Here is a 14166-nt window from a genome sequence, read left to right as displayed (position 1 = left end):
CAGTAGCTACTTTGTTTGACAGGTTTTTGACACATTCAAAGAGGTCAGAGGGCGAGATGGGGAAGCTGTTATGTGAACATGCAATAATAATAAAAATTATTATTATTGTTCATATCATTATTATCATTACTACTATTATCCTTATCATCATTATTCTTATCATAATTACCATCAACATTAATATTATTATTATATTATTATCACTATTATCATCATAATGGTTACAAAAGATTGCATTTGCATAGCGAGACATACCGAGAGAAAGGTTTGAGGAGGATCCTGAGAGCGAGGGTGGCGGGGTCATCGAGGAGTTTCCCATCATGCCCGACATGCTGGCCCCCGGAGAGCTGGCCATGCCCGGCAGCGGTGCGTAGTAGCCGCCCATGGCGGGTAACTGCTGCTGCCGCTTCATCTCCAGGGACTCGCGCCTCCGGCCTGTACAGAAGGGGGATACAAAAAACAAGGACACAAATGAAGGAGCAAAATTTTCAAAAATGAGTTCGTTTAGTTTTGGGAAGAGTATTACGGCACTTGCAACACAAAAAGTCATAGAAGTGCCGAAGAACAGATGTGTTAGTAAGCGTTTTACAGCACTTGCAACACAATAAGGTAATATAAGTGCTGAAGAATAGATGTGCTATAAGAGAGCAACATAAAAGAAGGAGGAGGAGAGATAAGGACGATAGATGTTTCATAGAAAAAGGAGGAGCAAACCACACCAGAGTACCGCCAACCACCCAGTAAGAACTTTTATCGAACGGAATTACCAGCTGTAAATCCTCACTAAAGCCCTAAAAGACCAGACTCGTCTATCAACAATGTCTGTAACTAATAAATGATCAATTGTGACAAAACACACACATTTCAGCGCTACAAGTGAGGTAGTGTCAGAAAGAGCAGATGTCATAAAGAATTCTTCAACACCAAGTCTGTGCATCCCGTAACATTAAAAACATTTTCAGGAGGGCATCTGAGTTTATGCGAACAAAAATCTCCCATTCTTCCTAAATTCAGGTCTGCTGAGATAATAGTATAGATTGTGAAGCGTATAGGACTTGCTGTTGAGTGGAGACTTGCGCTATACAAATGCTATCTATTATTATTATTATTATTATTATTAATTCAAATAACTGTAGCAACTTATATCACTCTTTCTTTTTTTGTTACAGTAGAGGTTTTACAGTGCTCGCAACTACACAAGGTCATATGAGCCCCATATCCCTCTTTGCAAAAAGTACGAAATAGTAGTTGCCCGATGACTCGTACCAATAGTTCCAGGGGCGCTAGACCCGAGCCCTGTGAGTCCGTTGCTGGCAAAGCCGTTCTGTTGTGGGGCGGTGAGACCCAGGTTGGTGGAGATGGGGGTGAACAGGCTGGTGGTCACCTGGGTGTAGCCCAGACTGCTGGTCGGAGAGTAGCCAGCTACACCAGGAATAGGGGGGACGGACAGAGATACACAATATTATGTTTGCTTTCGTGTGCACTTGCAACACAATAAGGTCACGGAAGTGCCGAAGGTTACAAGAGAGTAACAAACACAAAAAAGAAGGATGATAGATGTTTGACAGGAAAGAAGGAGCAGACCACACCAGAGACCCACCAACCACCCACACACAATATGTAGTGGAGGTTAGTTCTTTGTGCATGAAGAGAAAGACATCAACACAATATAGATCAATTTTGTCAAGATGGGGGGGGGGGGGGGACCAGACAGACAACTATAAGAAGCAAGAACACACGAGAAGAAAATTTAAAAAAGTAGGACCTACCAATGGCATCCTACCACCACCACCACCCAGAGAACACTTGGGTGAGAGGAGATCTTTCTTTCACTGTATTCCCCACAACCATCAAGCCTGTCACCACCACCCACAAGTCCACATCTAACATACCACAGTGACCACTAGCAGCATACTGTGGCTCAGCGTTGCCAACAAGGTCTACTCAACAAGTCTTTAATTCTTGTGGATATCTACATAACATTATGTATTGCAATTTCTATGGTAACAACTATTCAGTGTACGTATCTTGAAGAAGGGTTGTGCCAAACAGGAACCCCCCCCCCCCCCCCCCCTATATATTTCTTGAATAGTTTTTTTATTCTAATCCATTCACAGCACAAATGTGTTTTCTAAATATTTTTGCAAAGAGAAAAAGTGATACATTAGCATTAAACTTGTAGTCATGACATTGAAGATTCGAGATCAGCATCATCTTGAGCTTTACACGGCACTTAAAGTACAAGAGTCAATGTCTCTGCCTCTTAGTGCAGCCACAGCTATGAGAGAGCTGTGCTACGTGGTAAAACAGACGTTACTGTCCACAGTGTAAACGATGGAGGCTAGGATGAGGACACTAGTCCAAAGCTGGACTGTGGGAAAGTGGTACAAATTCTATAACACACAGTCAACGGCCCTTTATCAGTTTTATGACAGGTGTTGCAAACATTTTACAAGGTTACAGACGATTTACTCCCACCATCATATCCCCCCCTCAAAATAAACTTTTAACGGTCAGCTAAAAAAAAGTAGCAGTCATATCATCCTACATTATAACATCAAAGTGCAACAAGAAAACCAATACACTGTTCCTACAAAATGTTTGTTCTTTGAGTAAAGAGAAGCACATGTGCTGAGAAAAAGTAAGACAGACAGACAGAGAGAACGTAAGACAGAGAGAACGTAAAGAAGTAGGACCTACGAGAGGCACCCTTACAATATGTGCAACTTCCATCCTATTACAAACACACATCCAAAACAGCTGCCAGAAAAATGGAAGACAAATAACAGCAGGAAAAACTGGAAATATAAACTATCTGCCTTCTGGCCAGAAGAATCTACAGCAAATTTCACCTAAGCTTTAAAAACGAGTCAATGTCTCTGCCTCTTAGTGCAGCCACAGCTATGAGAGAGCTGTGCTACGTGGTAAAACAGACCTTACTGTCCACAGTGTAAACGATGGAGGCTAGGAAAAGGACACTAGTCCAAAGCTGGATTGTGGGGAAGGGGTACAAATTTGAAAACACACGGCCAATGGTCCTATTTCAACAAACCCTCCCCTCATTCCTAACTCCGACACCACTTCCCCCCATAAAACAAAATTAACACAAAACGAAGAGAAAGCAATTTTCAGGGGTAAAAAAGAAAAACAAAGGTCATATCAGAAACAAAAATATACCGATTATCTTATCCTTTATCATTAAAAGACAACTTCCAAGGTGCAACAAGAAAAAAAGGAAATATAAACTATCTGAGTTGTGGCCAGAAGAATCTACAGCGAATTACACCTAAGCTCTAGAAAAGAAGACAAACCACATGAGTCAATGTCTCTGCCTCTTAGTGCAGCCACAGCTATGAGAGAGCTGTGCTACGTGGTAAAACAGACGTTACTGTCCACAGTGTAAACGATGGAGGCTAGGATGAGGACACTAGTCCAAAGCTGGACTGTGGGGAAGTGGTACAAATTCTATAGCCTAAGCACACAGCCAACAGTCCTTTACCAGTTTTATGGCAGCTGTAGTGGTACAAATTCTATAGCACACAGCAAACAGTCTTTTATCAGTTTTATGACAATTGTTACAAACATTTTACAAGGATACAGATGACTGACCTCCACCACCCACCCCCGACATCATATCACCCTCAAAATAAATTTTAAAAGTTATCTCAGAAAAAGTAAAGATAAACTTATCCTACATTATAACATCTTTCAAAGTGCAATAAGAAAATCAACACACTATTCCTACAAAATGTGGAACGAACACACCCACACCCACAAACAGACAAATCCCAAATAGCTGCCAAAAATGGAAGACAAATAAGTAGGGAAAAAATGGAAACTGTCCGAGTTCTGGCCAGAAGAATCTACAGCAAATTTCACCTAAGCTTTAAAAAAGAAGACAAACCACATGAGTCAATGTCTCTGCCTCTTAGTGCAGCCACAGCTATGAGAGAGCTGTGCTACGTGGTAAAACAGACGTTACTGTCCACAGTGTAAACGATGGAGGCTAGGATGAGGACACTAGTCCAAAGCTGGACTGTGGGGGCTCATTATAAATTTCAAAACATTTAGAATTTCCGAACAGACTTTAGATTAAGGTCTGAGAAGCATATAGACACAATAATGGTCATTTTGTGCTGAGAAAAAGTAAAACTGGCAAACTTTAAAAAATCCAGACTTAAATAACAGACATTCGAGCTCACTATGGCGCCCTCCAACCACCCTCTAAATTGAAAATATTCCTACAGCTCTGCCAAGCAAAGCCTGGTAGCCTGGCTTACCTAGAGCCGAGTTTTGTCCGGAGGACGGAGTATTGCTGGCCACGGGCGGCGTCTGTTGACCTTGTGTGTTGAGGAGACGGAGGGGGTTGTTCGCAGCTGCTGCAGCCGCCGCCAGCTGGTTGGAGCCACCTGAGGGGAGATGATAAGTTTTAGTACGTGTTTTACGGCACTTGCAATACAATCAATAAGGTCATATAAGTAACGAAGATTAGAGGTGTTACAAGAGAGTAACAAACACAACAAAGAAGGAGGGGAGATAATCACGATAGACGATTGATAGGAAAGAAGAAGCAAACCATACAAGAGCACCCGCCAACCACCCACAAGGAGATGATGGAACACATAGCTCTACCTCAAGGGTGGACGAGAGAGATTTACATCCGACATAATACTCATGCTTTTATTTTTGTTTGAGGAGAGATTCAAGATTCAAAATGATCTATTGATTTGAAAGGCCTTTGGCCCATATTTTGTTTGAGGACAGAGAAGCACATCGAATCAAAAACGGTCATTTAGCGCTGGAATGAAAGTAAGACATACAAACAGAAACAACAGAGAAAGTAGAGAGGTAGGACCTACCAGTGGTGCCCTCCAACCTCCTGTTAATAGTCATGAAAGTAAGACGGCAAGACATCAGAAAAGGAAAGAAATGCAGGCCCTGGACTTAATTTCTAAAGACACATTCACAAGGAACAAGCTAAAGTGGACAGATGGATAGTAAGTAATTAGTTTGGTTAGAGAAAAGAGAAGCATTGACATGAAGATGAGGAAACAAAACAGACAAACAAAGACCCAGAAGTATAGTAGAGAATTTTCCGTTAAAAAAACTCCATTCATCCACCCACATTGTGCTATAAATTTTTTCAACAACATACAATCAACAAAGTACATGTAATGCAGCACATCTATGCAGTAGCAGTAATATTAAAAATAGAACCAGCCATTCTACTGCGCTAACAAACTGAGTTTAAAAATCCAACCAACAGCATCAAAAAAAAATTCATGAATACATAAAAATCGAAAGCTTCAAGAAAGTGAGTGTATGCTTTCAGGTAGTGAGTGTACAAAACTTTAAAAAACAAAAAAACAAACAAACCTTAACTCAGCCTTCAAAAGTATTTATTGAATAAAAAAAAGAGAAAAAAGAAAAAAGAGAAAAAAGAAAAAAGAGAAAAAAGAAAAAAAAGAAAAAGAAAAAAGAAAAAAAAGAAAAAAGAAAAAAAAAGAAAACCCTTTACTTTGCACCCACAAGAGGTCAATGAATAAGAAAAACGCCAAAGCGACATCCGGAAGCATTCTGTGATTTATTTTTAAAATATTCAAAGACATCATCCAGCAAAAACCAGTGGATCTCTTTTTTAACCCATGGCACCCAGAAGAAATGATGACTTTGTTTTGAAAGAAACACCAGGAAGAAATAATGACTGTTTTGAAGAAAAAAAAACGTGGATCCTAGATGAAGCAAGTGAACAAAGAGCACACACAACAACCCCCCCTAAACAACAGGCAGCCCTCCCCTCCTCTCCCCCGAGAAGCACAAGTAAAGCGAGTGAGCCAGCCAGCCAGGAAAAGAGAAAAAAGTTGTCAAACCTTCCCCACCTTGCTGTCCGGCACCGGCGTTGACCAGGAGCGGTGCGGGGGACACCAGGCGCACCTGCGGGCCCAGCAGACGCGGGTTCACGATCTGACCATTCTGGTCAATGTAGGCCGGCATCAGCTGGTACCCTGGGTCTGAACACACACACAAACAGAATAATAATAGGTCAAACGTAATAATAGGTCAAGGATAATGAATAATGATAGGTCAAACATAGTTTAAGTAAGAGTTTTATGGCACTTGCAACACAATAAGGTCATAAAAGTGCAGAAGATCAGGTGTTACAAGAGAGTAACAAACACAAAAAAGGAGGAGAGATCAGGACGATAGATGTTTGACAGGAAAGATGGAGCAAACCACACCAGAGCACCCGCCAACCACCCAGTAATGATAGGTCAAATATAATGATAGGTCAAACAAAAAATAGGTCGTCAGTCAGTACATGGAACTGAAAAAAACTTCAATGTAACCACATGATGGTTTCCGAATGTACACATGAAAAATTGTGAGTGTAAGTGTGGTATATTATTATGTGTGTGCAAACTTCCAGGGGGGAAGGTGTGTGTGTGTGAATAGGGGGAGTAAGTATGCAACTGTCAGAAAATACGGATTTTCGTAATATTACGGAAGATTGAAAGCAGTGTTATAATATGTGTGTGGTTGTATTTATATGTGCGTGTATCTGCATATCATTGTAATTGTGAGAACCCTAGCACACGTGTACTCACTGGGAGTCTGCATGGCCTGTGTTTAGCTTTAGTAAAAGTTTTACAGAAATCAGACATATGTGTTTGGTGTGTGTTTAAATGTGTGTGTATGAGCGTATCAGTATACTTGTGAGAACCCTAGCACACATGTACTCACTGGGAGTCTGAGCAGCGTGTGTGTATATGTGTGTGTGAGTGTGTGTGTGTATGTGCGTGTGTGCATGTGTTGAATGTACTCACTGGGCGTCTGCATGGCCTGCGAGGGCATCTGGCTGGCCGAGGAGCCAATGATGTCGCTGCCCTGGGACGGGGAGCCCGCCTGGCCGCGCAGCATCTGTTGCTGCTGCTGCTGCTGCTGTTGCTGCTGCAGCGCCTGTGGGTTCTGCTGGCCTTGCATGAGGTTGGGGAGGTTGGCCGTGGGGAACATCATGGGGATCTGGTAGTACTGATGCATCATGGAGGGACCTGCACACAGAGAAAACATATTGCAAGTCTTAGAGGCATCCCTCATAGGCATAGCACGGCAAAATTGTCAACGTAAACAGGAGGAACAACCTTCCTAAATACAGAAAATTTACGGAGCAAAAAATACTTCGTAGCCTGATGCTACCAAAGAATAAATAATAATACAATCAATATAAGATCATCTTTGACAGCATTATATTTCCACATTGACATTATGCTGAAAAACATATTTGCAGAAAAATTAATAATAGACACATGCGGCCAGTCCTACAGATGTGGCCTTCATTTATAACAGGCTACGGTTGACTAATAAAAAAATTGTGAACCGACAAGAATAATCACACGTGAAGTAAAAAGACATACCATTCATAATTTTTTCGAAGTTACTTCTACATAAGCACCAAAAAAAATCACTAGGGGAGACAAATCTGCCTCAAAAGGCCACACCGCAAAGCCACACCCAGGTACAGAGGAAAGAGTCTAGGATTAGGACAAGAAGAGGTATGAACAATTCTGTATTTCATTTCCCACAAGACAGGGGGACACCCCCCTCCCCCAAATCCTGCCCTACCCTAAGCTGTGATAATGATCAAGATCAAGCAACCACACAAGCCCTTGGAATAAAAAAAACTGTGCAGAGATACCAAACAGTCACAAAAAGGCTCTTGTTGGCAGGTTAAAATATTAAATGAAGCTTCTATTTTAAGGTCTGTGTTAGAAACTATGAATACAAAAAAAAGTATGTCCTGAGACAAAGCCTTTGTACACATTTCGAATTTATTAATAATTCCAACTGCGTTCGGAAACAATTCTGATGGACGTCTCAGTTCATCATAACTGAATGTTGAAATGGTGCCAGTAGGTAGGCAGGTAGGCTTTCAAACCAGGCTACAAAAACAAAACTAGACTTAAAATAATGCCAGCAGCTAGGCTTTCAAGCAATGTTTTCTATATTTTAAAAAACAACACCACCCCCCCCCCCCCCCCCAATAACTAAGGTTAATAAGATGGTACCAGTAAGTACCCTGTCTTATTGTGTGAGCGTGTGTGTCTGTGTGTGTGTGCATGCGTTTGAGTGTGTGTGCGTAGGGGGGAGGGAAGATAGTAAGGGCTGAGATTGCGCCAGCAGTTTTCATTCAAACCACGTTACCCAGCAACTGCGACTGGCCTTCCTCCTCCTCCTCCGGCCCTGACAACATGGAGCAGAAGCGATTGAAGTCAAATGAGGAAGAGTCCTCCTCCGGGACAGGGGTGGAAGGCATGACCTTTGACCTGACGATACTTGGGTCGTACAATGACATCTCCTCCTGCCCCCATGGGTCGGAGACGGGCCGGCTGTCGGAGGACCGCATCCACACCTGCACGGGCTCCATCAGACCAGCGCTCACCGCCGCCTCCAGACCCATCACAGACGGCGACGGTTTCACCGGGGAGGACGTGCGGCCCCAAGGACCTACCGCCGAGCTATTCTCTTTGTCAATGTTGAGGTCAAGGCTAGTGCCCCTGGGGGCTACCAAACTACTAGGCAGGTACCCTGCTGCGGCGGACAAGTCTGAGTCGATCTCCACGTCCTGCACAGGGGAGAAGAGGAAGGGGCGGGAGTGGAGAAAGTCGTGCTGGGACGCTGTCTCCGGTACGGGCAGCGCACTGGTCAACAAATCACCAGCACCGTCTCCGAGGTGACTCTGAGGCTGCAGGTTGAAAGGAGACACTGTTTCTGTCGGGTGGGCAGTGCTAATCTCTAACTGACCATCACCCGCACCAGCTTGTTTGCATTCTGGCTGTGGTGGTACTCCTCCCTTCGCCTGCAGCGAGGCCACACCGTCCGTATACCCTCCTACTTGTTGACCAAGTTCAAACTGAGAAGATTTTTTTCCCACACAGACGGCACCAACACCATCACCACTGGCAGACTGACTGCTCTGCTGCTGCAGCACCTCCCCAACCTGCAAGTCCTGCGAGACGGTTGTGACCGGGGCGTTGGCCGAGCTGATCAAATCCACGCTGCTGTCTCCACCATTAAGACTAAGCCCGCTGGAGTTCTTCTTCGCTTGTGTCCCCTGCCGCCCGTCTCCCTCCTGTCCCTGAGACTCCTGCTTGAGAAGAGAGGAGAGCAGCTCCCACATCTTCTGCTGCCGCTCCTCCGGCTCCTTCTTGACGCGGTCCAGGAAGCGGCTGATGTGGTAGAGCGAGTCCCGCACCGACAGCCCGCCCGATTGTGTCGAGGCTGTGGAGGACGACTCGTGGGAACCGCCAGAACTGGAGGCTTCCTCCGAGCTGGACAACAACAACGCTTGGCCCCCTGGCTCTCTCCTGTCTCTGCCTTGATTTCCACTACTCTCACCTCCATCAACACCATCTTGGTCCGTCTGTGGTACAACTTGCACACCTTTCTGAACAGTTTCAGTCTTCTCGAGCCCAACCCCCTTTCCTTCCAAAAGACCAGTTGAGGACTGCACGAGTTCATCTAGCAAGTGTGGGCAGACTGAGGATTGGGACACCTCTCCCAGCACCTGGTCCCCTCCTGCTACTGTCTGCCCTCGTGCCCCCAGCTCCCCAGCCAGCTGTGAGTCTGCTTCTGTCGGTGTGCACACCTCACCAGAGCTTTGCTCACTCCCAGGTTCAGCGCTCCCTCCGCTATTTCCTCTCTCTAGGCGCACAGTGTCCTCATCACTCCCCTCTCTGCTGCCACTCTCACCGCTCTGCACACCACACGACAACCCTCCGCCCTCAGACTCCGCCTCATCCCATTTTTTGCAGACCTTGTTGGACAAGCCCCCTGTGTGCCCTGTGACCAGGTCTCCCTCTCCACACACAGGCCCGTCTCCATAGAAAACATCGCTGTTCCCAACTTTCTGAATTTGGCAAAACCCGACGTAGACGTCCTTCCTTTCTCCACCTGGTTTTTCCAAGCAAGAAGGGGACACCGTTTGCCTTGGACTTTTCTCCAAACTGACACAGGGTGTGCCGTTACCATAAGGAGGCAGTTCATCTTGCGTCTGTTGCCCCATCAGTGAGTGGACTACTCCACCACAACTGACTGCGGTAGCAGACGTGAAACCCATAGCGGCCAGTGCCGGGGACATATCTTGTGAAGGGCGTTGCTCGGTGACAAGTTGTACGTGTAGGTCATCAGGTCGCAGCTCCACCTGGACAGCCTTCTCCACAGTGACAGGACCCGCAGTCTTTTCACTGACCTCCACATTTATTACGTCTGTTCGACCATCACCACAGAGTGTAGATAGTTCCACTTCTTTTTCACACAAACCGGTGTTTTGACAATAGCAGGCTACCTTGTTGGCACATGGTCCTGTCTCTAGTTTACCGTCTCTCCCAATAGTCTGACCATGACAGTCAAGACATCTATTGCATGTCGTGGAGCTCCCAGAACTACTGTCTGTCTTTTCTTCCAAAGTAGAACTTCCTTCTGACGAGGACAAAACTTTCCCCTTCCCAAAGTCTGTACTCCCCAAAACATCTGAGCCATCAGCGGACTCGGTGCTGGACTTATCTGTGTTTTTTTTGTTCCAGGCACCAGAGTCTGCCAGACAGGACGCCGATATTCTTCTCAGCCTCGCCAGGATCTCCGCAGAACTCATCTCTTCCGAAGACGACAACGACAATTCTTTCAATCCGCCGGCATTATCTACAGCCCCTGGGCTCCCACCTGGGATGTTGTTCTCCGTCTGCTCCTGGGGTCTATGTGTCTGGTCCACTGATGGGACTGACGGCAGAGGAGGACTATCTGTCAACGTATCCCTTCCTGGCACCAGTCTCCCCTCTGCGCTATCACTCAAACTCTCCACCACACATCCTCCAGACTCACAGCTCTTTGCACCCACAGTAAGCCCTGCACCACTTTCCAAAACTCTCCCGCATTTCTGAACCTCACAACAAGATGAACCAGGCGCACCACATTCGGAGAGAGTAACCAACTGACTCGCTTCAGCCCGACTCACATTCTGTTTCTCTAGTACACTGTCAGACGAGCCCCCTGCTTCCTCAATCTTCACTTGACAATCCTCAGCTCTCTCCTGCTCCTCCAGCCTTTCCTCCATCAAACAACCACCTTTCTCAGCATCTGCACTGCTGACGTTACCCTGTTCCTCGTTCACCCCACCAGTAGCATCATGCCTAGACGTTAACAACAGTCCTTCCATTTCTCTCCCATCACCACCCGACATTTTAGCGAGTATCTCTCCAGCAATGACACCAAGCTCTTGGACGGATCTGGTCTCTGTGCTCGAATGTTTGTCCATCAAACCATCCTTCACATTTTCATCACCACGACCTTCAGTTTTACACTCCGGCATCAACCGTTCTTCAAAAAAAGCAACAGCTTTCTTCACTGCATCTTTCTCCGTCCCTTCATTCCAAGCATCATTCTTTATGCCTTCATTCTCTAAAGCTTTCTCCATCCCTTCTTTCTCCCCCTCCACCAGAGCCTCCTTGCCAAGCTGTTCTGTCACCACAAGTCCACAGACTACTGCACAATCTCTGTCCCTGTCCCTGCAGCAATCACTCTCCTCACAAGCTCTACCACCCACCTGAACCCCAACACTCAAACAACAGACATTTTCCTTAAGACGTCCACTTTTGCTGGAATCCTTTTCAGCACCGTCCTCCTGACCATCAACTTCGACCACAGGACCGCACCCCTCCTTCATCACATCTCCATCTTTCTCCATTCTGCCCTCCTCTTTTTTAACACTCGAGTCATCCAGAGAGTCACCCAGACTAGAGTCCTCAACCTCAGAAGCAAGAATGTCTACATTTGGAAGCGCACATGTCTCAGTACCCACATTTATTACAGCAGCTTGTTCATTGTCGTCACCCTGACCACCTTCAGCCTCCGGCTTCACAACAACCCCATCATCCACCTCAGTCTCAGCAGAACTACACCCTTCCTTCTCAACAGTTGACAAATTCTTCTCAGCACTATCCTCCTTTTCTTTAGTTGACAAATCCTTCTCAGCACTACCCTCTTGCTTACCAGTTGACAAATCCTTCTCTGCACTATCTTCCCACACTACTGTTGGCAAACTTTTCTCAGCACCGCCCTCTTCCTCTATAGATGATAAACCTTTCTCAACACTATCCTCCTTTTCTTTAGTTGACAAACCCTTCTCAGCACTATCCTCCTCTTTAGTTGACAAACCCTTCTCTGCACTACCTTCCTCGGATGTTGGCAAACCCTTGTCAGCACTGCCCTGCACCTCTATAGTTGACAGACCTTTCTCAATACTGCCCTCCTCCTTAACATTTGACAAACCCTTCTCAACATTACCCTCCTCCTCCTCAGCAGCAAGCGAACCATTTTCAGTACTACCTTCTTTCTCCACCATTGACAAACTCTTTTCCTCAAAAGTTGACAAACCCTTCTCGGCACAACTCTCCTCCACCGTTGACAGACCCGTCTCAGCACAACCCTTTTCCCCAACTGCTGAGAAACCCTTTTCAGCTCTGACCTCCTCAAACGTGGGCAAAAACTTCTCAGCACTGCCCTCCTCAACGGCAAGCAAACCATTCTCAGTACTGCCCTCTTCCCTAACCACTGGTAAACCCTCACCCTCAATAACTAACAAACCCTTCTCACCACTGCCCCCCTCCTCAACACTAGACAAACCCTTCTCACCACTGACCCCCTCCTCGACACTAGACACACCCTTCTCACCACTACCCCCTTCCTCAACAGTAGACAAAGCCTTCTCACCACCACCCTCCTCCTCAATCGTTGGCAAAGACCTCCCAGCAGAACTACTCCCCTCCTCCACAGCTCCTCCATCAGCAGACAACACCCCCACAGCCTGGGGAGGTGGCTCACTGACCGGCTGGACAACTGAACCAGCATCCGTTGCAACAACATCCAACTGATCACCCCTATCTGCCAGCGTATTCTCAAGCCCACTCATAGTGAAATCCATCTTTATCCAGAAAAAGTTCCAGGAAAAAAGTAATCCACAAAAGAAGTATTTCCAAGAGAATTCAGCAAACACTTTCAAATAACACAGCACAGTTAGTCTAGGACTAGCCTTGAATTCAGCCTAGGGCAAAATCCATTTGTGGCAAAGAGGGTAACAAAAGCCTAACAACTGGCAACTGGCTTTGCTAAGTGTTCACAAGTTCTCAGGCTCAAAGGGGAACAAACAAAAAACCATGTGATAATTGTGTGTGTGTGTGTGTATGTATGTATATGTGTGTGTGTGTGTGTGTGTGTGTGTGTGTGTGTGTGTGTGTGTGTGTGTTAGAGAAGGAAAGTGCACGTGTGTGTGTGCGTGTGTGTGTGTGTGTTTGTGTGTGTATGTGTGCGTAAGTGTGTGAGGGAGGTGTTAGGGATTGGTTTGGGAGGAAGGGGGAGGGGGAGGGGAGCTGTTTCGTCGATAGGTAGGCCAGAGGGAGAAAATTCATCCTAATTGGCGCGCGGACAGATCTACAGCTTCTCACCCACATAAACACACACACACACACACACACATACACACACACACACACACACACACACACACACACACACACTGCCGTTTATCACCCACAACTCGTCTGGTTCCACCTCTCGGCGATCAGCAACCAAAAAACAAAACTTCTGATCTTGCTCAGAACTCTGTGAAAGCGAAATAATAAACTTAAGCTCGAAATAGTGTTCCCATTGTTGGAGATGTCCTGTTTTCGCCCTCTGTCTGCACTGTCTCCTGTTCTATTTCCGCTCTTCTATTACGGCCCTGTCGGTAATCTTTTGGTACCTCAAGCGGAAAGATGAAAATAAAATATAGCGGGTAAAGCCAAGAGAAAGAGCGAGAAATTTAATATATTTTTTCATTAATCATTGGTAATGTACTCTCTCTGAAAGTGACCTCATTTGATATAAGAGAAGCCCCCCCTCTGGTCTGTCTGTCTGTCAGTTTGTCTGTCTGTCTGTCTGTCAGTTTGTCTGTCTATCTGTCTGTCAGTTTGTCTGTCTGTCTGTCTGTCTGTCAGTTTGTCTGTCTGTCTGTCTGTCTGTCTGTCTGTCTGTCTGTCTGTTTGTCAGTTTGTCTGCCTGTCTGTTTCTCTATCTATGTCTGTCTGTCTGTCTGTCTGTCTGTCTGTCTGTTTGTCTGTCTGTCTGTCTGTCTGTCTG

The 14166-nt window shown here is 45.8% G+C and overlaps 1 protein-coding gene across 6 annotated transcripts in view; it reads right to left on the bottom strand.

Annotated features, from left to right (window-relative positions):
- Window positions 1-14166, bottom strand: part of LOC101846102 (pumilio homolog 2) — a 54679-nt gene that overhangs the window by 15836 nt on the left and 24677 nt on the right. For 4 of the 6 annotated variants that reach the window (XM_005110346.3, XM_005110345.3, XM_005110348.3 and 1 more), the window contains 5 exons: window positions 6825-7049; window positions 5871-6011; window positions 4281-4409; window positions 1267-1422; window positions 256-435 (listed from right to left, as the gene is read on the bottom strand). In XM_005110346.3, coding sequence (XP_005110403.1) covers window positions 256-435; window positions 1267-1422; window positions 4281-4409; window positions 5871-6011; window positions 6825-7049 — 831 coding nt within the window. The remainder of the gene's footprint in view (window positions 1-255; window positions 436-1266; window positions 1423-4280; window positions 4410-5870; window positions 6012-6824; window positions 7050-14166) is intronic. The other 2 variants (XM_005110347.3, XM_035972861.1) reach the window with 2 other exon arrangements.

Source organism: Aplysia californica, unplaced genomic scaffold (genome assembly GCF_000002075.1).
Source record: "Aplysia californica isolate F4 #8 unplaced genomic scaffold, AplCal3.0 scaffold00878, whole genome shotgun sequence".
NCBI lineage: Eukaryota > Metazoa > Mollusca > Gastropoda > Aplysiida > Aplysiidae > Aplysia > Aplysia californica.
This window is presented reverse-complemented; position numbering and strand designations above follow the sequence as displayed.